The sequence below is a fragment of the Saccostrea cucullata genome, unplaced genomic scaffold (genome assembly GCF_032062105.1).
Source record: "Saccostrea cucullata isolate Sc308-1 unplaced genomic scaffold, CSIRO_AGI_Scuc_v1 ctg907, whole genome shotgun sequence".
In the NCBI taxonomy this organism is placed as follows: domain Eukaryota; kingdom Metazoa; phylum Mollusca; class Bivalvia; order Ostreida; family Ostreidae; genus Saccostrea; species Saccostrea cuccullata.
The window spans coordinates 348651-371582 of NW_026935419.1; the positions used below are offsets into that span (position 1 = coordinate 348651).

Sequence of the window (22932 nt, forward strand, 5' to 3'; positions counted from 1 at the left end):
ACTTATCAAAACAAATCAATATATTTCTGTATTAGTTGGACAAGGTCATCATCAAAAGAACCTTTTTTTCTACAAAAGGAGTGTCTATTTAAAATAAACAACCACCGATTAAAAAGTTGAAAACTCTGAATTTTCTGCTTTTGTTGACCAAGGTGTGTCCGGATCAGTAGAAAAGACATATATCGATCTGTCGGTGATTTACGTCTACTTACAACAGCTAACCTTGTGACCCTGAGACTGTCAGAATATGTCAGTACAAAACAACAAAAGCACAATATCACAACCAGATAGGGTTACAACCAGAAGATTTTGTTTACTGTTTATTCTTTGTGTTTGCAATGCACAAATGGCATATTGAAATCAGTTCCGCCTTTATCATTCCCAAGTAACCAATGTTTTAATTTTGAAACTTTAATGCCTCTATGTACATGTTTTTAGATGCAGGTACCGTACATACAGGGGTGCTGATTTTAAATTTAAAAGTCTTGGTATTTTCAGAAACATGAAATATCCTTCAAAAATGATGATATAGATTAGCAAAATCTGCACATGCACATATCGGTTATGACATAACTGTTTTGTTTGGTGGCAGCAAGGTAATATTTGGCGGCAGGTGCCCGACTGGTAACACTGACCCACGTGGGGGATAAACTTACACCCGAAATAAACGATAGGATCTAGTGTTTCAGCAAGGTGTTTCACATCATTAAACGCAAGTATGCACCAAAGAGGACCCCCCTCGCAAAGTTGGATCAGACGAATAATAGCGGGCAGGGCGAAGGTTAACGATTATGAGGGCTTATTTATAATCCAGAAAGAAAAGTTTTTGACAGATCCCATTGTTGGTGTGTATTGGAACAAAATCTTTGATCACTTCAATTGAAGGTTATTTCCGTCATAATAGGAAATATTGTCCGACTTCTCCAAAAAAAAAATAATCTTTCGATCATAAAATGAATTTGGAAAATTGAAAAATTAAAAGTCAGACTTTTAAGAAAACAAAGAAGATGAATTGAACATGTTACCTGCCTTTGTTCTTTACCTTTATAGAGTGATTTACTTTCATATTTCACTATAAATCAAGGCATGATTCACAGTGAACAATCGGAGGGAAACCCGTCAAAGTGTACATGAACTCTTTTAACACCCATTTCAAAATTTTAATTAACCTTCTAAATAAGTTGAGGAAGACTTTATTATATGTGAAGGAAACCTCATAGTTCGATATTTAATGACAGAAATGTGACCGTGAAAGTATGAATTATCTCTAATTATACTGTCAGCTAATTAAATTATACTTTCAAAGATACCTTGCAGAAATATTTCTTGGCAGGTTAATTCTTTTATTACACTTTTTTTGTTAAAAAAAACTTTAAAATGATCAAATGATCAAGTTATCTCAAAGCAAAGGCAATATTTTGACTTGATAATAGTCTTCAGTGCATTTCTGTGGATAGATTCCCTTTGTGTAGGAATTATTGTTAAAAATGAAGACTTCTTAACATGATAATAAAAAGCTTAACTATAATTTCTAAACTTATTGCACTATGAATATTTTTTAAGTATTGAAGACAAGTTTCTGGTCAATAAACTTTCAATTTCTTTGAAATCATAAACTTCATCCCCCCCCCAATTGCAATTGTTTTACCATATATGTTTTCACTTAATTTTTTTTTTACAATAACATTTCACTAAACTACAATGTTACAATGTGTGAGCTTCATGTTTCAAAGAATGGCAATACCTTTATTTAACTGGATCTGAGAAAATCTTATGAAAAATTAACATGGTAAAAAGGCTACCTAAGGATGGTTCCTTATCAAGCCTTTCAATGATTCTTAAATCTTGGAATTTGTTCCATTATTTTCATTTCCCTACCTTGACATCCCTGATGGGCCCCTTGTGACCTTGGAGAACCCTGACACTGGTCATGGTCAGTAAATCCCACTCTCTCACTGTGCAATCCCTGCAAGAAAAACCAGATTTATCTCATTTCACTTAGCACAGAAAATTAGGGCTACAAGAAATCTTCCTCTGTCATCAAGTTGCACGGAATACTTCACACCTGCAAGTACAGTATTGTTTTTATTTTCATAAAACTTTTCATGGCTTTTAAATTTTGAAAACTGTCCATGAAAATAATTACAAATTTATGCATGTAGATAATTTGGTGCCTCAGATGGCAATGACCTACTTCTAATTGTACCACATGAAATATTCAACAGTGACCTATATTCTGCACAATTTTGTATCAAATCAAACTGTACGCTGTCTGTATTGAAAACTTGATAAATTTCACTTAATGACTGGGTATATAAGAGGATGTGTTTAACCTATTCAAAAGGGGAAAGTTTAAGCTTATATCCGCTTTTGTCAGTTAACACAGCCAAACCTCATTATCTCCAACCCAAAGCCTAAAAAGGGCCAAAAATATAATTCAAGATATTAAAGAATTAGATATCCAGGGAAGAACAATAACATGTGGTTGGACTTCAAAATAACTTCAACATATCCATTATCCATGGTATTCATGATACATGTATAAGTGTTTGGGATATGAGGTTCAAGTATTGGTAAAAAGTTAAAATGGACTTTAGGTGGGCATTCTTTCTATGCCTGAAAATACAGGCTAAGTTTATAAAGGTAGCTGGCCCTAGACTTGAGGAACATTTTAACATTTCAGACAGCAAGTAATGTCATTTGCATTAAAATGACACAAATAGACAAATCCAGTTCTTTCTCCTCTCAAAAACACTGAATTAGTTTGATTTGTTACACCAAAGTTGTAGCAAATTAACTTGTATATATAACAGCACTGTAATTTATACTGAAAGAAACAAACCTTGACTGCCCTTGTCTATGATAAATTATAAGCAGAAAAACCATGCCTATACCTGAAATTTTATCAAGGTCTTTTATTAATATTTTCCAGGTCATTGGCATATGTCTCATTTTTTATAGAAGTTACAATGACATTAATGCCACACTTACTAAATATAATAAATGTTTTCCAATTTCTGCAAATTTCCTCGAGATTTCCTTTGACAATATAATTCATCTGTGGTTATCTACGAAGAAGGCTATACATGTATGTTTTATCCATGAAGCATGATTGTCAGTTTCTCTGCCTGTTTTGAACATTCATATACATAGTTTGAACAAATGGAATTTAAAACAAGCAATTGTTTGAATGAGCAGATCCTGCCCTATTTTTGGCAGTGAAGGGGAGGGGGTGCAAATGAAATGTGAATTAAAGAAAAAAAAAGGTTTAGATATGGTTAGAAAAGTTCTTTCCAGGGTTTTGCAGCATTTACTTGCTTCTGTTAGCTTACAATTTTTAAACCACATATCTATCAGATTTGAAGGCAAGATGGTTGAAAAAAAAACTGGATAAAATAAGTTTTAGAAGTAAAATTTGTTTATTCAAAATTGTTTCCAATAAAGAGCAATAAGGTTTTCATAAGAAACAAGCATTCTAAGAATTTGTGTAAGCAGTACTAATCCTCTATCAACAAGTGTAATCTGGTTCCCCTTAAATATTTAAAACAGGTTAATAACTTTTGTCAAAAATTGTTGATGCATCCCAAATTGATCTGTAATTCATCAAAATGCATATGATCACCTGCCAAAAAACAGCTCAATATCTGCAATCAAGTGTTTAGAAAAAAGCAGTGACGAAAACAAAGCGTGGCAGACTGACATAAAGATATAGACAGACAGATGGACAGACAACGAAGAATCCTATAGTACCCTCCACTTTTCCAGGAAATGGACTAATTGAGGAAAACATATCTTATGGATGTAAATATTGAAGGAAATTTCTTAATATCTTATTCAAATGAATCATTAGTATATTTTCTGCATTAGATTTACCGACTTGGTAATTAAACTTTCCCCTTTTAATCATTTTTTGCATTTGTTAATGACCACCCCAGAACCATGTCGTCATGTCCTATCTAAAGAAGGCCAACCTCTAAAACCCACATTGTCTATATCATTTATTTATATACCTTTGACATTTTCACTTTAAATTCTTTTTAATTCACAAGTTTTCTGACAAGTAGTTGCATTCATTAATTTGGGATGTTTTGTAACTGAGAACTACAGTGAGTATAACAGAACTAGAAAATGGTAATAAATTACAAACGTCAGCAGTAAGCACCTTGTGGCCAAAACAAAATGTAACAGACACAGTTTCACCGCATTACGATTCTTTGTATGAAATATGAGTTTAGAGCCCATAAATTTGAGATCAAGATAATATTTCTCTTAAGCTTCTAAATTTTCACATGTTCTAATTAATTTTGTAACATATAACAAGCAACCTACAAGATTGTTCGAGAATATTTTTTAGAATAAAATCTATGCTATCTAGCTTTTATCATTCTAGTGTATTATTTCATCCAAGATATATACATCTTTTTATATACATTCCATATATAAAATCTTGAGAAAACTTTTATGCCAAGGAGTTTTTTTTATTAAAATCTTTCTTACATTTAAAAATAAATAAAACCAGAAGTCTTTGATGAGACTGTAGCTCTATTGGTTTGTGCGTATATGTATAATAAAGGGAGAGAAAAGAAGTACTTGAACTTAAAATTTTGCAAAAGCAATAAATAGAATTACCAGTATGTATCTTAATGAACTTTACATCTGTGCCAAATTATATTGACATCAAACCAAAACTGTAGGAGCTAGCATTAAAGTTTTGAAAGTATTTCACAGTAATATCTATTTTTAGTAACCATGGCAACACCATTCATCAGTATAAAAAAACCCAGAAGCATTAATTATGTATCTTAGCATAGTCTACTTGTATGCTAAATTATATTGAAATTAGATCAAAACTGCATCAGGAGTAGCATTTTTTTTTTTTGGTCAATCAGGTTATAATGTCTCCATATTATAACCTGATATCAATTTCCAAACTTTTGTTTCCAGAAAGTATATAAATTTTTGTTATTGGTGCACCTAAACTGTTACTTACGAGGATGCTGTAAAGAAGCGCCCTTTGTGGAACGCCAGTTTGTTCACTGCTGCATCATGTGCCTGGATGGCAGCCTCACTTTCACCAGTCCTTGCATTCCAAAAATAAACATGTCCCTGTGTGTCAGAACTTAGCAGCAAGTCTCCCTGGATCTGCATAAAAAGAAGGTTCATGGGGTTATCATACATTCTTTGACATTTAAGCCTTCTTATTTTCTTTTATTTTTAAAATGTTCAAGAAATCTCTGCTCATAAACCTGTGATCCAAATAAAAATAATTAAACTTGTTTTTTCATTCAATGTAACCTTGACCTTTATAATGACCTTGGCTGAGAACTATATAATACCTTCTAGTCAAGGTATGCAAGCTTTTAAAATAACCTTTTCAAATGACCTTGTTGCATAAGGGTCATGATTAATGACAGTGTATAGCAAGAATTACTAACAGAGTGGTAACTTTGGCTTATTCTAGTGGGTTTGCAGTAGACCACTAAAATTTTAATTGCTAAAGAGCTAGGTTCACTTTATGCATAAAATGGCCCTGCATGTCCTCATATCAATTAATAAACTATCACTGTCTTTCCCATTTCATATATCAAAATAAAGTAAAGACTTAGTTCTTTCAATTCTTATAATAAAGGTTTTTTTTTTGTTGAGAATCAAAGTATTGGAAATGAGGCTTTCAGGAAATGCAATGTTCTTGAATTTTGTAGAAAACAGGTGTATTTGACTATCCTCAGCAAAGAATTAAAATATGAGCACAGCCCACTGTCCAAAAATTAAAACACGTTTTATGATCTTCAGAACCAGATCTTTCAGTATGAAATTGCATATTTTGGAACAGCAGTTGTGCTCTGTGTGAAATATTGAAAAAAAAAAAACTTCAACTGTAGGCCATTTTTAAAGGAATTTACAGTATATGGAGAAAAATTACACATTTTATGATGTCATAATGCATAAGCTAGAAGGAAAATACATCATGTTCAATAGATACATGGTCACCAATTGTCCAAGTGATGCATGAATACTGCATTTTCAACCTAAACTTGAGAAGTTTTAATTTTTCAGAAATTCTCAGGACCTAAAAAGGCCCGAAGAAGCTCTTGATTATAAGCTGAATACAAGAAAAATAACTTGAAAAACTTGGATCACTCTCTTGTTAAACATTATATCTTTCATCTGTTTATGGTATTTACCCAAACTAGCTTCTGCAAAAATCAGTACCAGGTATTCAAAGATTATTACATGTAACGCAATTCATCTAAATGATAAAATCCTCCCTTGCAAAGTCATGGAACTCTTTGTTGGCCAAAATCTGTTCCACCAAAATTATTGTCAAAGCTTTGAGCATGCAAAACACCAAATTTTACACCCACTGAAGGAAACTGCAATATAGACACCTAGAATCATACCAATCTCTTTCAAATAATCTACAAGCTGTTAATTTATTTTCATTACAGGTACAATGCCTACACACAAATAAGGAAAGTTTCAGATAGTAAAGACACACAAGGACATTCTTATTAGTCCAATTTTCAAAAATAACTTTAATTGAAAAATATTGGATCATTTTCAATATGCTGTATATAATACATTCCTTATCTTTTTATAATCAAGGAAGGAAAGTCATAAGACTTCAATTTTGACATCATATCCTGAAATTCATTTCGATTAACCAATGAAAAAATTTACGGAGTTTAAAAATGAATTTGCGAAGAACAAATCAATTTTAATTGTCTGAAAATGAATGGTAAAAATTGATCATACACAGCATTGCCTATGTGAAATCATCATAGTCAATGTTTACCTACAAAGGACATGTGCAAACATATTTTTGTGTCAGAAGTACATCTTGATGATATTATAAATCACTCAGAATGAATGCAGAGAGTATAATTTCTTTCTAATAATAAAATAAAATTGTCATAATTCATAAAATCGCAAAATTATTGCTCACAAAAAACATGAGTCAAAGGATCGTGCAATGATCAAAGAATTATGTAAAGAACAAAAATGTCTTTTAAAAAAAAAAACTCTAGAAGATGAAGATCTACTTTCAATATTAATGATTTTGAGATCAAGTTTGTAATATGTAGAAGTGTATTAACATTTCAAGCAATGACTGTCAATAATTCTGCGACACTTAATAACTGTAATTTATAAAAAGAGTAATTGTAATGTTACTCATCATATTTTGCCACTTCATAAATGTCTTTATTAGGGCAATAAGAATTTCTATATATTGAATAATAAGGTGTGGAGTCTTGTATTTATTTCTCTAGGTGTTCTAAACATGATCTATACCAGCAAAAACAATTTCTCAAACCAGATATCAGATCGAGAAGAAAATATAACAAGGTTTGATTAAATTTGGAAAAGCTCCACAATATTAAAGTGAAAAGTAATAAAAATCTAATTTTGAATATTACAAGGGTGTTACCTCATTTTCATAGTTAATATTGTTAGAAAATTGGCAAGCTACATTGCAAGATGTCATATAAGATGATCAATGAGTGGTAATGACGACAAATTAAAACCAATCTTTACATGTTTAATTCTCGTTAGTGGGAAAAAACGATCAAATAATGAAAATTCAGTCACTTTGACCTTGTAGTGTTTGACTTCTTTTCATAAGAATTTTGTCTTTTAACTTTACATTACAACAGACAAAAGCGATTGATTTTCAACCCCCTCATAAACATGTCAGCCAAATTAAATATAACTTCAGCAATGATGAGTTTATGGTCAGAGATTTCTGTTTAAAATTCCATAAAAAATTATTTATAACTTTTCAAATGATCAAATAATGGATTTTCAATTAACAGAATCCAATTTTCAAAATTATTCATTGTAAAAATTTGGACTGGTTCTTATCAAGTCAGTTCCTCAAAGAGACATTTTTTATTCTCTTGCTATCAGAATGGAAGTTAAAAACTTTACCAATTAAATGCAAAAAAAACTTTTAGAAATCTGTTTTGTACATTGTTATTCATTGGATCACGCTCCATTTCTTAAAAAAGAATTCCATCTGATGTCAATAAGACAGATTTGAACTTCTCCAAATTTTAGGAAGTGATATACATGTCTCAATTAATAAATTACGGTCACCATACATCTTGATGTACAAAAAATGACTTGTTTATAATTTTTCTGATATAAAATTTTCCTCTCCAAAGATAAAATATATATGCTCATACTTACATGATGGAAATTCAAGTGTTTAACTGACATATTGGATAAAGTAATTTAATTATTCTAATCCATACTTAACTGGACAGAAAAAATATTCTAAAGTTCTTCCAACAAAATAAAGAAATGTAAGAAATTAAGTATTTCAGTATTATGTTAATTAATGGCCAAAGAAGAAGTTATTGTCTGATAAAGGTTTAACGTCATTTTACTGGAAAAAAATGAAGTTAATCCAGATGACTTTTGATCATAGATTTTCAAGTGCACTTTCATGACGGCATAACATGATGGCATAACAACAGGCCTGACTTTTCTTGTCAAGATCCACCCATGTTCTTACCAAAACTGACAAGACCTGGTTCTGGCCATTCTCAAACACGTGCAAACACTGCTCGCTCTCAACGTTTGTCAGCCGTAGTGTCCTGCAAGTATTAAAAAACAATGCAATCAGAACCAATATTAAGCAACATTTACTGAAAGAAACTTCAAAGACATATATCAAGTAGTTTCTCTCAAATATTTACAAATACATCTTATCATAACCACAGCCAAATTGTTTACATGGATCTGTCATTCTGTAAAACTTTCAAAAGAAGCAAGCTTGTGGGAAGAGGTGCCCACTTTACATTATCTATGATGAGAGTTAATAGGAAAGAGTTGTAGCGATCTAAACAATTCCTCTGATACATTAATTGATAGTGACAGACAAAGAGGGCAGCCCTGGCTGACCCCACTCAAGTTTACAAACAGCTCTCTGTCAGAATTAAACAGCTCTTATACAATTAGTGGGAATCATCAATACAATTAGTTTTTCTGTGCACATATCACAGTCTAGATGATTCAGTGCCCTTATAGCACACACTATCAGTAGAATGGGAAGGGCCAAATGTTCTTTACTTGTTAGCCAATATCATTTTCTCTGATGTATCTAATATTTCAACCTGTATATATCATCCAAATTCTTTCTCAATGTTTTACCACTAACTTGTCATAAAGAGGAGAATTGGTTATACATGTAATCACTGTGAATCTGGCAATTCTAGCCAGTAACTTTACTTACATCAAAACAAATGTTAAATACAAAAAATTATATATTTTGAATGCATAAACATGCTTCAAGTTTTCTCTCATTCATATTAATAAAAATATTTCCTTGGAATGTGTTATACAATAAATCCTGAATAACTTTTTGTAAATTTCCATTTTGCCGCAATTTAGAATTCAAAAGAATTGAATTTATCTTAATATTGATGGAATGCAGTACCTCACACAAATAAAATTAAAATGGTATGCTAAAAGCAAATGAAAATGGATTTAATATGCTAAAATACATATAAATACAGTACTAAAAGACCACAAAACTGTATGAGTAAATGTTCAAGCATGATATAATATTATATGTTATGTCCTTAACTTGTCAAGGAAAGTATCAGACTATTAAAGGAGCAAGAAAATTCAAGGCTAACCATCATAAGACGAATATTTGAAATGATTATGAGTTTCCGTCAGATTGTCATAATTTGGGCTAATTGCCTTGTTAAACCATACAATGGAGTATCCTCCACTTGTCAATTATATGTTCAACTGACCTAAACGTATATAAACTATACCTCTTCCCATTTTTAAATAGAATATGATATATATAGTCTTTCTTAAATACTTTATTAAGGAACCATGTGGACATTTTTCATATATTTACACAGATGCCCATTTATGAATGACCTGGTTTGTTTCTATTGGTGGGATCTCTTCCTTCCTCATCATGTAAAACAAACATTTGGAGTAATTAAATCATATATGGCACAGCCATTTGTAAATACAAATTCCTAGACATACAAAATAAGCCCAGCCATGACTCACCAGAGACCAACATTACACAACAGACCAAGAAGTTTTTCTTCAGCCCCCCTGCAGTTGGTTGACAAATTGTATGTTTTGTTTTAATAGAAAAAAGTTTACAAATGAAACATATCATTTCTCTTTGCATTTATGAAAGAATTTTCTACAAATGATTCAAAGAAAGCTATGCGTCACAAGATGAAATACCCTGTCATAACATGCTACTTAATTCATGAAAAAATACTATTTATGCAATTTTTTTTAAACAAAACTGTATACATTTTCATTTTCAAGAAATCATATAACCACAGAAATTTATATATATATACATATATTTTTTAACAAAATAAATAACCATAAATGCTATCTGTGTAAACACATACAGCCCCAAATTTCAAGATAAATATATGATTACAATGTACTATTATATGAAGATCTTTTTGTTATAAATTAGCATAATTTTTTATTCTTATTTTGTTTTGCATTTTATTTTTCTCATTTAAAAAAAAAAACATTAAAAGATAAACATGTAAGTTTACATCTTAGGACATTTTTATCATAAAAATGGCATTAGTTCTTTTTAGAAATAAAAGTCAAATGTTAATTAAAACATGCAAAAGTATTCTAATTGGGGAATCTTAAATGAGGCATTCAAATTAATGTCAGTTGCTTAGTTTCACTGCAATTAATATAGTAAGAAAAAACAAAAATCAAAAACTTTCGAATCAGCACCTGTACCTCTCTAGGTCAACTGAAGCTTGCATGAAGAAGTTTATTCAGGTTGATACGACCATGACCTAATTAATTTTCTTAAAAATCTTAGAAATAAAGGTAGACTAAATCCTGTGAATGAATATTTTAAGAATGAGTCACTGTTGAAAAATGACCGTCTTCAGGAAATATTCAAAACCCTTTCTAAAATGTGCTGAAAATATGACAAATGGTATTGTATGTGTCAGTGTAATGTGCAAAGAGCATGGAAGAAAAAAAAATGGCAGGATGTTTTTGCAAAGGTATAGAGGATGCTAATCAATGCGTTACTTGCATATCAATTAAAAATATCAAAGGTGCACCTGTGGTTATTAATGATTTTTTTTTAAATGTTGTTTAAAAAAAATAAAAGCACTTATAATTAATGCTTGACCCAATAATTTTTCTTTCTCAAAGCTAGGGAATCTGACTTCAGTTTTCCATTGACATGCATACATACACACTGTTTTTGTCTTTCTATGTAAATGTTAAGAGTGCAGATTGGCAATTTTTTTTTTTCAACAAAAAAATGATGAGTCTTAGTATTAAAAAAAAAAAAAGAAATAGTCACTGGTATTAGATAGACATGTCCACAGTGAGAAAGCAGTGCATGTGATTATGTCCTATATATGTCTAAGTCTATAAATTTAAAATACTTTGGATAATTACAAATATCATCCACAAATTCATATTTTGTTAATTGTCCACTTCTAAAATGCAACAACATTTCTGTGTACCTGTCAAGTACCTGTCAATATACCTCCACTCCCATCCCATCTCCAGTAACATGCCCCCCCCCCCCCCCCCAATTTCTCTCAATCTGACTTATCTACACCAATTCTAGATAAATGAGCATGACAAAGTGGGAATTTTCAATAAAAAATGAAATGGATTATAAATGATTGCACTTTTCCTTCAACATTGCAAACTCATTAATTACATCAATCGACTAATTAGTTACATGTATGCTAGGATACCTAACAACAGAATAAAAGAATGTGGCAAGCCAAAAGAATGCCAATTTTTTTTCCTGTTTTCCCATTCCATCACATAGCATTATTGGTGATTAAAATTCTTCAGACAAAATCCCCTAATTCTTTAATTGAACAGGTGGGAAAACTCTTTCTTAATATTTTTATTAACCTTACATACCAACTTTGAACTTTTCATTGTGCTCTAGCTAATCCAAAATCCATTGTTTTATTGTTGAAAATGAAGACATAAAAATAACTCTTATTATTAGTTTTCAATTACAATATTTGATAGAGTGATGATGTATGAGGTAATTTGCATTGTTAGATATGCAAGTTATAAATCTGTTTTCTTGGCTCAAGAAAAAAAAGAAGAGGTACATCAGTTAAAAGTGGAAAGTGAAAGAAAGATAACTCGACATTCAAATATAAGAAAGACAGTGCTGGCCAAAAGTTTGATCAGAGGCCAATATCTTGAAAATACAATTGGTTACAAACACTTGTCATCTCTTGATTCAAATAAAGTAAATAAATACATGTACTCCTAACTTCTTATAAAAAACTTCAATAATTAGGAATCCCTTCCTGTTAGGTAAAATCAAAGGCCTGAAGGGCCTGCGAGTTGACTCGCCTGAGTCAATTGAGCTTTTTCATACATCTGGGCACCATACCTTACTATATTCAGTTTATTTTGCATCTTAAGAGATTGAATATTACATGTCTGATCCATGTTCGGTTCATAAATAAAGTGTATATTGCTTTTCCTTTATATATACAGGTTGGCACTAAAGGCCTTCCGTATTATTTTGACTGGATTCTTTAATGAATTTAAGCACATTAGCTGAAGTGGTCAGTGTTATGGAATAATTAGGTTAAAGATTCCCACAGCAAATCTGGATTCTAAAAATAGATTTTCAACAACAACTAGCTGCAGCTAATGCGAGCAGCAGGTGTTTGTGTTAGGGAGTATTCTAGGTCAATTATAAATAAACTTAAGATGGGAAGATTAGATCCACCTAACATGCTTGAACATATATTCATACGCAGTAATTGCATGTACATCGTACTACAGATATTAAATCAAAAATTTCTTTAAAAGCATGAAGGCATAAATAATGTTACAGTATGAAATTTTATACAGTTTTTACCTCTTAAGTTTATACAATCACTCAAACCAAAGCATTTTTTGCTAGAACTATTATGTTTGGCGTATGGATCACCTTGATGAATGTGTGAGAAATTTTACAGCTCTGAAACGGCTGCATCAACAGGGAGTAGCTTGCTACGCAAACCAACTCAAAAAATCCAAAGTTAGTCCTACAAATAATGAAAGATGGTACCTAACCATTTTATCTTTTTTATATATTATTAATTACAGAGGCTGACAAATACCATTGCTTGATGCCTGTGACTCGTGAAATTTAAGGATGGGCAAGTGAAATTTTATCAACCACTTGGCCATTGGTAAGTGACTTGAAAAAAAAAATAAAATCCATAGGTAAGTCTTAGATTTAAAGCTTGGCACAGGGGCTTGCATTTTCTACTCAGTATTTGACTTTTATTTTTTTTTAAACATATATAAATTTGGTAATAGTATATGATGGTGCAAGCAATTATTCAGGTATGGCAATTTTTGACCATGCACTTGCCCTTGCACAAGTGCCTAAAAAATCTATTTGTCAGCATCTGATTTTTCACAAACTTAACAGTCTAACTAAAATGAAGCATTTTATTTTTTTCTGCATCTTCAATAATGATTTTATATTACTCTGGGATTTTAGGTATGTAAAGAGGTATAACTCTGCCTTTAGACCACACATAAAGCCAGATTGTCTGCTCTTTTTAGGCAATCCCATTGCAAATACTAAGAAGTCTTGTTCTTATATGTCAAGGCCATTATGTATAATCTTAACTTTTGTAATTCCAGGTGCTGTTTAACTACTGCACTTATTAAACTTACATGTCACTGGAGCCTGTGACAACACATTCCCCGTCATAATGCAGACAATGGATGCCAGACTTGTGACCCGGCTCAATTGTCTTGTAGTGCAGAAAGGTCACCCTGTGCCACAACTTCACTGTCTTGTCGTGTGATCCGGAGAGTCTGCAATTGTCAATTAACAGCTATGAGGTGTAACTCTGACATGAATATACAAGGACACATCCAGGAAGGGGGAGGAGGATAGGGTTCACCCCCCCCTTTTAACAACAAATTAATTATGAAAGATAAATAATAGAAGATTTATAAACTCTCTGCAGGTTTTTTGGTTTATGTTACTGAAAAGGACACTTCTCTAAATTAAACTGCAGCCAAAATAGTAAGAACACAACATTTTGCATTTTTAAATCCAAAAAAGGTGCTGGATTTCCCCTAAAATTTGGATGTCATTTAATTCCCCACGATGCCATAAAAAAATTATTGCTTTACCTTTTTGGTCCCACCAAATACTGAAGATAGGAATGTAATGTCTAATACCCAAAGACAAAGCATCATGCTAGTCCAATTAAGGCAAAACAAACTTACATGTACTTATGGTTCATCTGTACACAAGAGACACAGCCTCTATGATCATCCAAAACAGCTTTCTTCTCAAACGCTTTAAGATCCCACACCTATAACAAATCCAAAAGTAACATCATCTCTTTATATTTCCCCCTCAGACTGTCTTTTTGAGATATAATCTAGCTTCACCACCAAAACTAATATGTTAACCACTGTAACTTGGTCTGTTAAAGTACAGTAGATGAAGTAGATTTTCAATAACATAGGTAATCAGAGATTACAGAGCTCACCTCAACGAATGTTGTCTTTAGGTAAGGCAAAGTCACACAATTAACCAACAAAAAGTTACACATATTAGAAGCAATTTTGATCTGATACTTTGAAATGTGTCTTCTTCATGAAAATGTAATGAAAATCCAGCATCTGAAGCAGATGAGTGTGTTGCCTTCAAATTGCAAGTTTGGTTTATACAATGTTATATAAGCCTTATAAAAGTAAAACATTGATTTCAATGTATTCCTTTTAACAAAAGTGTACTTAGATGTATCATCCATGCATTGCCAAGTTTGCTATTAAACCTGGAAATCAATAACACATTTTAATACTTGCATAGGACTTATCCTTAGATGTTTCATCTATGCAAGATTGGTCATTAAAGAACCATATTGGAAATTACAAAAATCTTACCTTGTGTCCGTAGAATTTGTGTATACTGCAAGTTTGTCAACACTTAAAGTTACTTGCAAATGAAACCTGCACCAAAAACATTATACACCGGAAAATGTGTCAGATTCAGCATCCGAAGCAAGCCCGATATCCTTGGATGTATCATCCATGCAAGTTTGGTCAACAAGTGTACACACACACCACCCCAAAAATGTTAACCTGCTCCAAAAACATTAACCTGGTCAAAAAGTGGTCATTCCTTTGCTGAAATTGCAGCATCTGAAACTTTGTCTGGTACAATGAAACACACTTAAACCATCTTTTGTCTAATCAGTATAGGACACCCTCCAAAAAACTTAACCTTAACCTGGACGCCGAGAGCTTGTATCACTCTCTTCGTTGAGGTGAGCTTGGTTCTCCTTTCATTTTCTGAAGAACTACTTACAATGAGAGTTGTGTCCCATGAGCCAGAGATGAGTGTGTTGCCTTCAAATTGCAGACATCTTATTCCACCCTAAAAAAGTAAAACATTGATTTCAATGCTTCCTTTTAACAAAATAGTTAATGCATCAATCTGGCTGCTATTAAACCTATCAATGACACATAATACTTGCAATATATTTTAAATACCTTGTGTCCGTAGAAGTAAAACTTATACACCTGTCCAGACCGGCCGATATCAGGCGCTTCTTGTCAAAGTGTACACACACCACCCCATTCATGTGGCCCTGGAGTTTACGTACTCTCCTGACACTTTTGACCACCCCCATGTACCGCTGGACTGAGAGTTTGTACTCACTCTCTTCCTCTTGGTTCTCTTCTTTCTTCCATTCTAAGTGAAAATTATATGACCTTTATGAATTTAAATCACTCCACACAAATTCTGCAAAATCACCATAAAGGATAAAATTACACAGCCAACAATTTAACCTTTATCAAAAAGGATTGAAAAAGGACATCATAGGGAAAATTGATTCCACAGTATCTTCTTATAAAACTTTTTATTTACTGTAAATCACTTATTTGACATATTTATAATGAGATACCAAAGTTAAGCTTTAACTGTAAACAACACAAAATAGTATAAATCTCCTACCAGAAGGTCATCTGCCTGTACAAGGTCAGTTCTGACATCCAGAGCCACTTCATCCTTTGGTTTCCTGGGCTGGGGTCTCTGTTTTACCATAGATCTGACCTCCCTAGGAAGAAAAATTTACTGACTTATAATTAATCATGTAAGTAAATTTACAAGCTCTCAGTCTCATGTGTCCAGTGTTTGCCTAGGTAATGTGACTGCCTAAAGTTTGTTTTCTTCGCAGTCATATTGAAGAGGCAGAGTAATATCCCTGGTTGTGCAGTAAATATAATGATATAAAATATGATACTTACAAAAGGTCATATAAATTATTAAAGAAACATTAAAGTTTATATTTTCCTGAATGTTGCAGGATAATTAACAGCTGAGGATAAGAAATGTTGAAATATAAAAGCCGGGAATCATAATTGTAAGAAGAAGGTACAGTTTTAGCTTTATTGTGCCCTAAAAATTTAATGTTTTCAAAAAGATTTGATACTGGCTCAAATGTTAGTTGAGTTAATGACTAAGACAGATCAGGAAAAAATATAGCATAAGGGAGTTCCATTCCGAAATAAATATTTGATGCATTTCATTGATCTTTGTGGGCCCACGATATGCAAAATTCAATGAAAAATCATATATCTCAAAATCTTTGTGGGCGATGCCTGTAGACACTTAAATATCTGAAGGAAAATTCCACTGAAAATTGGTGTCTTCTGCAACTTTTAAAGAAAATACCGGAAAATGCATATGTTTATGACATTACAATTAGTATTTAGAAATGCATGTGACAAAAATAATTTGTAAAACTTTTCTGCATGGAATTTCAATAATTCAGAAAGCACAAGTTTTCATTTTTTACATCAGTTTCATATTCAAGAAAATCACACTGGCAATATTTGTATTGAAACCATACTTTGCTCTTTGTGGGGAATCAATGTTTGTGCGTAAGCAAATATTTTGTTGGTAAAAGGGGGCTGAATTTCATGGATAACTAGATTCAATGAATAAATATGTTGAAAAATAATTTTTTCTGAGGATCCATAATCATGAATACCATGTAAATATTAAAATGATACATGTATCTATTACCATTGACTCCAAATAATGTTTTCTAAATTTAGCCATAACTTCTTTTTAAAGTTATATAACTTTATTTATACTAACAGTTATGTAAGAATCTTTTCCTAATTAGCACATTTTGGTACAAAAAAATCAAACCACAAATAGAAATTTAATTTTATAACCATTAAAATGAAATTATGTTTTTTTATACCATGAATCAAATTTACGAAAAAAAATTCTTTGTCCGATATTAAATACAATCCTTTTTTTTTGAGAAAATTCTGGAATCCTTCTTTCCTTTAATTTGTTTTTATCCTCTAATGTTAACTTGTGGTTGTAGCCTTTAATGTTCCTGAAGCATAAGAGAAACTGGTTAATCCTCTGGTCTTATAAAAGACCCAGATACACCACAAGACCGAGACAGACAGCATATTAAATAGTCTGAGAGAGAAGACAGCTTGTTATTAACAATTACTCAGACTCCCAGTTTCTTGTGAACCCAAATTATGGAAGAAAAACATTTATTTAACATCATGAAATTGACCATTTCATAATGATCATACACTTTTTTGTCACAGTTGACAAAGATATATTCTATTGGAATTCATTTTTTTAAATAATTTTTAACCTTGAATTTTTAGTAAGAGGGCCATAAAGTAGAGTACCTTTTCACCAATAATTTAATTTCTACAGCATAATTTCTCAGAGTGATATAATACTGTATCAGTATCAATGTCTACTGAGTCTTCAGTGCAACCTTAATATTTAACCTTGTCCTCATGCCATTTTCTACTAGGACTTCCTTATGAAGTAGGTGGGTGGTGCTGAATTTAAGGTTGTATGTGACAATACAACTTGTTTTTAATTAACTTATTCTCAGATTCTGTATCTGCCTAAATTTTTCTTTTATCTTTGACAATTAACTGACACTATTTGTGCACTTTAATGTTAATCTTCTTTTAGTGCAAAGAGGTAGTTTAATGAAATGTGGTTATTTCAACTGATATATTTGAAGATTTATTTAAACAATAAAATGCTTTCTTTGGTTGTTAGTACAGCAATAGCTGCGATATTCATCAAGTACTAACAACCAAAGAATTACATTTTATTGTTTATATTTATATCTATTGAAATAATCATTTAAAGTAGGATTAAAAAGATTAATTATTGCATTAATGATACGAACGTCTTTGAACGTTTCATTGATGGAACAGCCAAGGATCAAGAAATCTGTTCAGGTGACATGCCTAGTGTAGTTCATGCACTGATTAAGGCAATCAGTTTTCTTCAGAAATAAAGGAGGAAACATTCAGTGGATGTAAATATTCTTAATTTCTGTTAATTTTAAAATACATGTATATTACAGAATTATTGTCTGATGGTGTGCATTTTGATTTTTATAATAATTGTCAAACTCAATCTATACACCTCTCAAACGTTGTTTTGCATTCACCCCCTTTTTTTAAAGGTGTGTTAACAAAAAGATGTACATGTACAGTAAAACACGTTTAGTACGAACACGGATATAGCGAATTCACAGATATAACGAAGTTTTTCTGGGTCCCCGGCAAAATTCTTAACAAATCTTTTTAATATTTTACGGTTATAACGAACTCTGATATAACGAATTTACGGATATAGCGAACTGATTTTGAGTCCCGTTGAGGTTAGATATAATGAATTTTACATCTTTTATAACGAACTTTCAAAATTTGAATAATTGAATTGACTTTATTTTCTCTCAGCATTTGTATATAAAATTCAATTCAAAATAAAACCTTAGTTATCGAATGTTATGTTTTGTAACATTTGCTTCCCTAACATATTTCATAGTAACACTTGAAGGAAAACATGCATATTGTGAATTCGCTATATATGGTTATACAAATTCTTTATACGGATATAACGAATTACGGATAAAGCGAATTAAATTCACAGGTCCCCAGGACTTCGCTATAACCGTGTTTTACTGTATTCTCTTCTACAACTGCTCAAGCATAGGAATCAAAAATCGAAAGTTCTAAGATTTTTCCAGTGAAACTGAAAATTACCTGAGCTTTTTATCGATAATTGATGAAAATATAACTTCAGATCTAAAGTCACATTTAGTGAAGATGTAAATGATAGTTCTGTGGCATGGAAATTCAGGTTGCATTAAATCAATTTTTTTTTAATAATCTTAAAATGAAGTTGCAATTGCTGTGCTTAAGAGATCACAGGCAAAACTATGGCATGCCAAAGTCACAAAAATGAGCTAAACCTAGTTTCACAATTGATAAACTATGTTTATCGACTGTAAACTATAGTTTACAAATCGTGAACTATAGTTAACAATTCGTTAACTATAGTTAACAATTCATTAACTATAGTTTTCAACTGTAAAACTATATTTAACGGTTGTTAACTATAGTTTACGAATGCTAATCTAAGTTTATCTGTCTGTAATAAAACAATAACAATAGATTTTGTTATAAACATAGATTCACGTCTGTAAACTATAATTTTGATTGTAAAATATAGTTAAGAGTTGTAAACCATAGTTTACAAATCGTGAAACTGTATTTATCAGATAATCTATGTTTTGTGATCGCAAATGATTGTTTTATGTGCTAAGTATAGTTTATGGTTGTGAAACATAGATTATTGCATTAACTATGGTTTACAGACGTAAAATATAGATTAACATTTGTTAACTATAGTTTACAGTCCTTAAACTATAGTTTACAACTGATAAACCTAGTTTATCAACTGTGAAACTTTGTTTTGCTCATTTTTGTGAATTTGGTGTGCCAAACAAAACAGACAAAAAAATCTTCCATTAAATAATTTTTTCACGTTATCCTCGATATAATTTAAAAGTAGAATTTGAGTGTGCGCAGGAAAAATATAGTGCTGCCTTGATAATCTGGATGTCAATATTTTGAAACCTTCATCTTCCAGATGCAGTTTTTGGAATTTCCAAAAGATTACCAAAGATTACTGTAACATGAATATAAATTGTTTTCCAGGAAAACAATTTATATTCAAGTTACAGTAATCTGGACACTTCTGTGTGACTGTAATAAACCCCCAACAACAATTTTTTAAAAGTTTCTATCATCCCCTACCTAACATCAGTCTTCTGTCTCTGGGTTTTGAATCTCTTCTTCTCGTCCTTCTCTCTCTGTTTCTGCTCTTTCTGGTGGTCTGCCTCAATCTTTTCCAGTTCTTTTGGCTTGTCTTCTGCACCAGATTTCTTCAATGGCTTCCAGTGGGCCTGGGATGCAGTCTGTTCTCTTTCATCTATAAAATTGTATACATGGATATTTGCTTTCAAAAAATGATTTTTGCTTCAAATTTTATAGCTGCTTAAAAACATTGCTTATTGGTTAAAACCAAAGATAATAAGCACTGCCCTCAGATTTACCTGGTCTGTCTCTTGCTATGAAGGGATCCCCCCCCCAAAAAAAATTTACTTATTAGTTAATTTTCAAAAATCTAAATTCCTACTAAATGAGTTTTACATGTACTATTATGATAACATATTTAAAACATTATGCAGGTTTTGTAAACTTCCAAATTAGAAACAGTTTTCTACAGGTAATTTACCCTCACAGCTACCAACAAACAGACAGACAGACAAACCTGTCTCCTCCCCCTCCTCCTCTTCACAGGCCTGGTAGATAAAATCCCCATACTGAGAGAGGTCCTCATCTGACACATCTTCCCCCTCATCGCTCTTCTCCTCTTCCTCTTTTTTACCCCCTGCTGGCCCCTCCTTATTTTCCCTCTTGAATTTGATGGCATATCGTTCCCTCTTTCTGGCCTCCTCTTTCTCCTTCTTCTCTGCTTCTTCCTGTTCAATCACGGCCTGGGTTCCTCTTCTTACCTCAATGTCAACTGTGGATGAAACATTCCAAGAGATTATTATAAGTTAGAATCAACTTACCAAATTAAATAAACACCAAATCCACCTACAGATTCACATTCTACATCTTGTAAATTTAATAGGTCTACAAAAAAAATTCAAAGAGAATATAAAAACACGTAATTCATGCATTTATAATCTTATTCAAATATACCATCCAGTGCATTTAAATATTAAATGCATGGCACATTACTTGCTTTTGCATTAGTTAGCAATTAGTTCAAAGTCTGAGATATAAAAGTCAGTTCTTTCTTGATTGTTTCTTAGACAGTACTATAAAGTCACACACACAAATATATATAGTATATTAAAAAAAAAATTAATTGCTACAGTGCATTTTAAATTAAAAAAAAAAATGTTACAAAACTCATTTGATCTTCCAAAGCCTTTTATGTATTGAAAGTCTGATATATTATGACTTTCTCCTTCATTTCTCTTCCACTGAAAGAAACGTACAGTCTTTACTCTCCTTGTACCATTCTGGTATTATGTGCATGCAAATGATTTTAATGAGATTATATTCTATACAGTGTATAGTGTAAAGCTTTATTATGGTGGTATACATGCACAAATTAACCAGAAGTTTCTAATGAGACTGTATATATAGCTCTACTGCATGGTTTGTATTTTTAACAATGGACATGATGGCAGAGAAAAGTAGCTTTTACATTTAAAACTACGCAACAGCAATAAATAGAATAATGGTCCTTGATTTAGTTGCTTTGTCCAACAATTTATTGCAATTAGATTGAAACTGTTGGAGAAGTAACCTTCTGAAAGTATTTAAACAGTACAATAAAATAAAAAACTCATGCAAAGAATATTTTTAAAGTGTAGTCCGCTACACTTTATTGTGCTATTTATATTGAAATTGGACAAAAACTATAGGAGGAACATCATTTTAAAGAAATTTCACAGAAATTTAAATCAAAAATCAACATCGAATTATGTATCTTAGTGTAGTCTACTTGTGTATTATTTTATATTGAAACAAGACCAAATTAAACCACTACGACTCCTGGAGCTCTTTCAGTTTATTTCATTCCTTTATTCAATATCATCTTGTTCAAACGTTTGTGCAGATGTATAGTAGTAGTCATTTGTATTTGTACAGCAAAACTCGTTTAGTATGAACACTGATATTGCGAACTCACGGATATAGCAAAGTCATCTTGGATTCCCAGCTATATAAATTTAACGAATTCCTTGTAAGGATATAACGAATTAATGATATAGCAAAGCATTATCACAGGTCCCAATGACTTCATTATAACCGAGTTTTAATGTATTTCATCTTTTTATCTATATAGAACAGTGTATTATTTAAAATTGGAATTATTTTGATTATTGGAATTTGGGGTTTTCAAGAAAAAATCCCTTAGTTAGACTAACTTAGACAACTAACAAGAATTTCCATTGCATTTTGTGTTATTATTTGACTAACTTAGACAACTAACAAGAATTTCCATTGCAAATTGTCTTAGTTTGACTAACTTAGTCAACTTACAAGAATTTCCATTGCAAATTGTCTTAGTATTTGACTAACTTAGTCAACCAACATGAACATTTCTATTAAAATTTAGTTTAGTTAATAGTTTTAGAATTTAAGTTTTTTTTCTATTTATTTTATAATTATTTTGTTTTAAATCATTTTATTTGTTTCTGGAATGTTGTTTGTGCTGGTGTTCTTTTTTTTTTTCTTTTGCATGCATTTTATTTTTTGGACTTTGCCAAAAGTCAAGGCTTAGTCAGTTTTTTGTCAGTCTCAGCAGGGTTAGTTAGCGCACGCGTAAATGGGGTTAGTCATGCCAGGCACAACTAACCCCCCCCCCCCCCTACTGCGCATGCCTGGCTACTTTCTAGACTAATCGTAGATTTTGATTAAAAACGTTCAAATTAACATCCAGTCCTGAATAATGTTCAGTAAATACTCTCAAAAGTTTCCAGAATCCTCACCAGCTTGCGTAAATTTCGT

The 22932-nt window shown here is 31.7% G+C and overlaps 1 protein-coding gene across 1 annotated transcript in view; it reads right to left on the reverse strand.

Moving 5' to 3' along the window:
* LOC134242791 (uncharacterized) overlaps window positions 1-22932 on the reverse strand; it is a 52033-nt gene that overhangs the window by 7232 nt on the left and 21869 nt on the right. The window contains 11 exon segments of the mRNA XM_062724924.1: window positions 1879-1966; window positions 4991-5142; window positions 8519-8600; window positions 13699-13842; window positions 14263-14351; window positions 15353-15421; window positions 15538-15554; window positions 15557-15759; window positions 15981-16106; window positions 20158-20332; window positions 20675-20929. Of these exon segments, the coding sequence (XP_062580908.1) occupies window positions 1879-1966; window positions 4991-5142; window positions 8519-8600; window positions 13699-13842; window positions 14263-14351; window positions 15353-15421; window positions 15538-15554; window positions 15557-15759; window positions 15981-16106; window positions 20158-20332; window positions 20675-20929 (1400 nt within the window).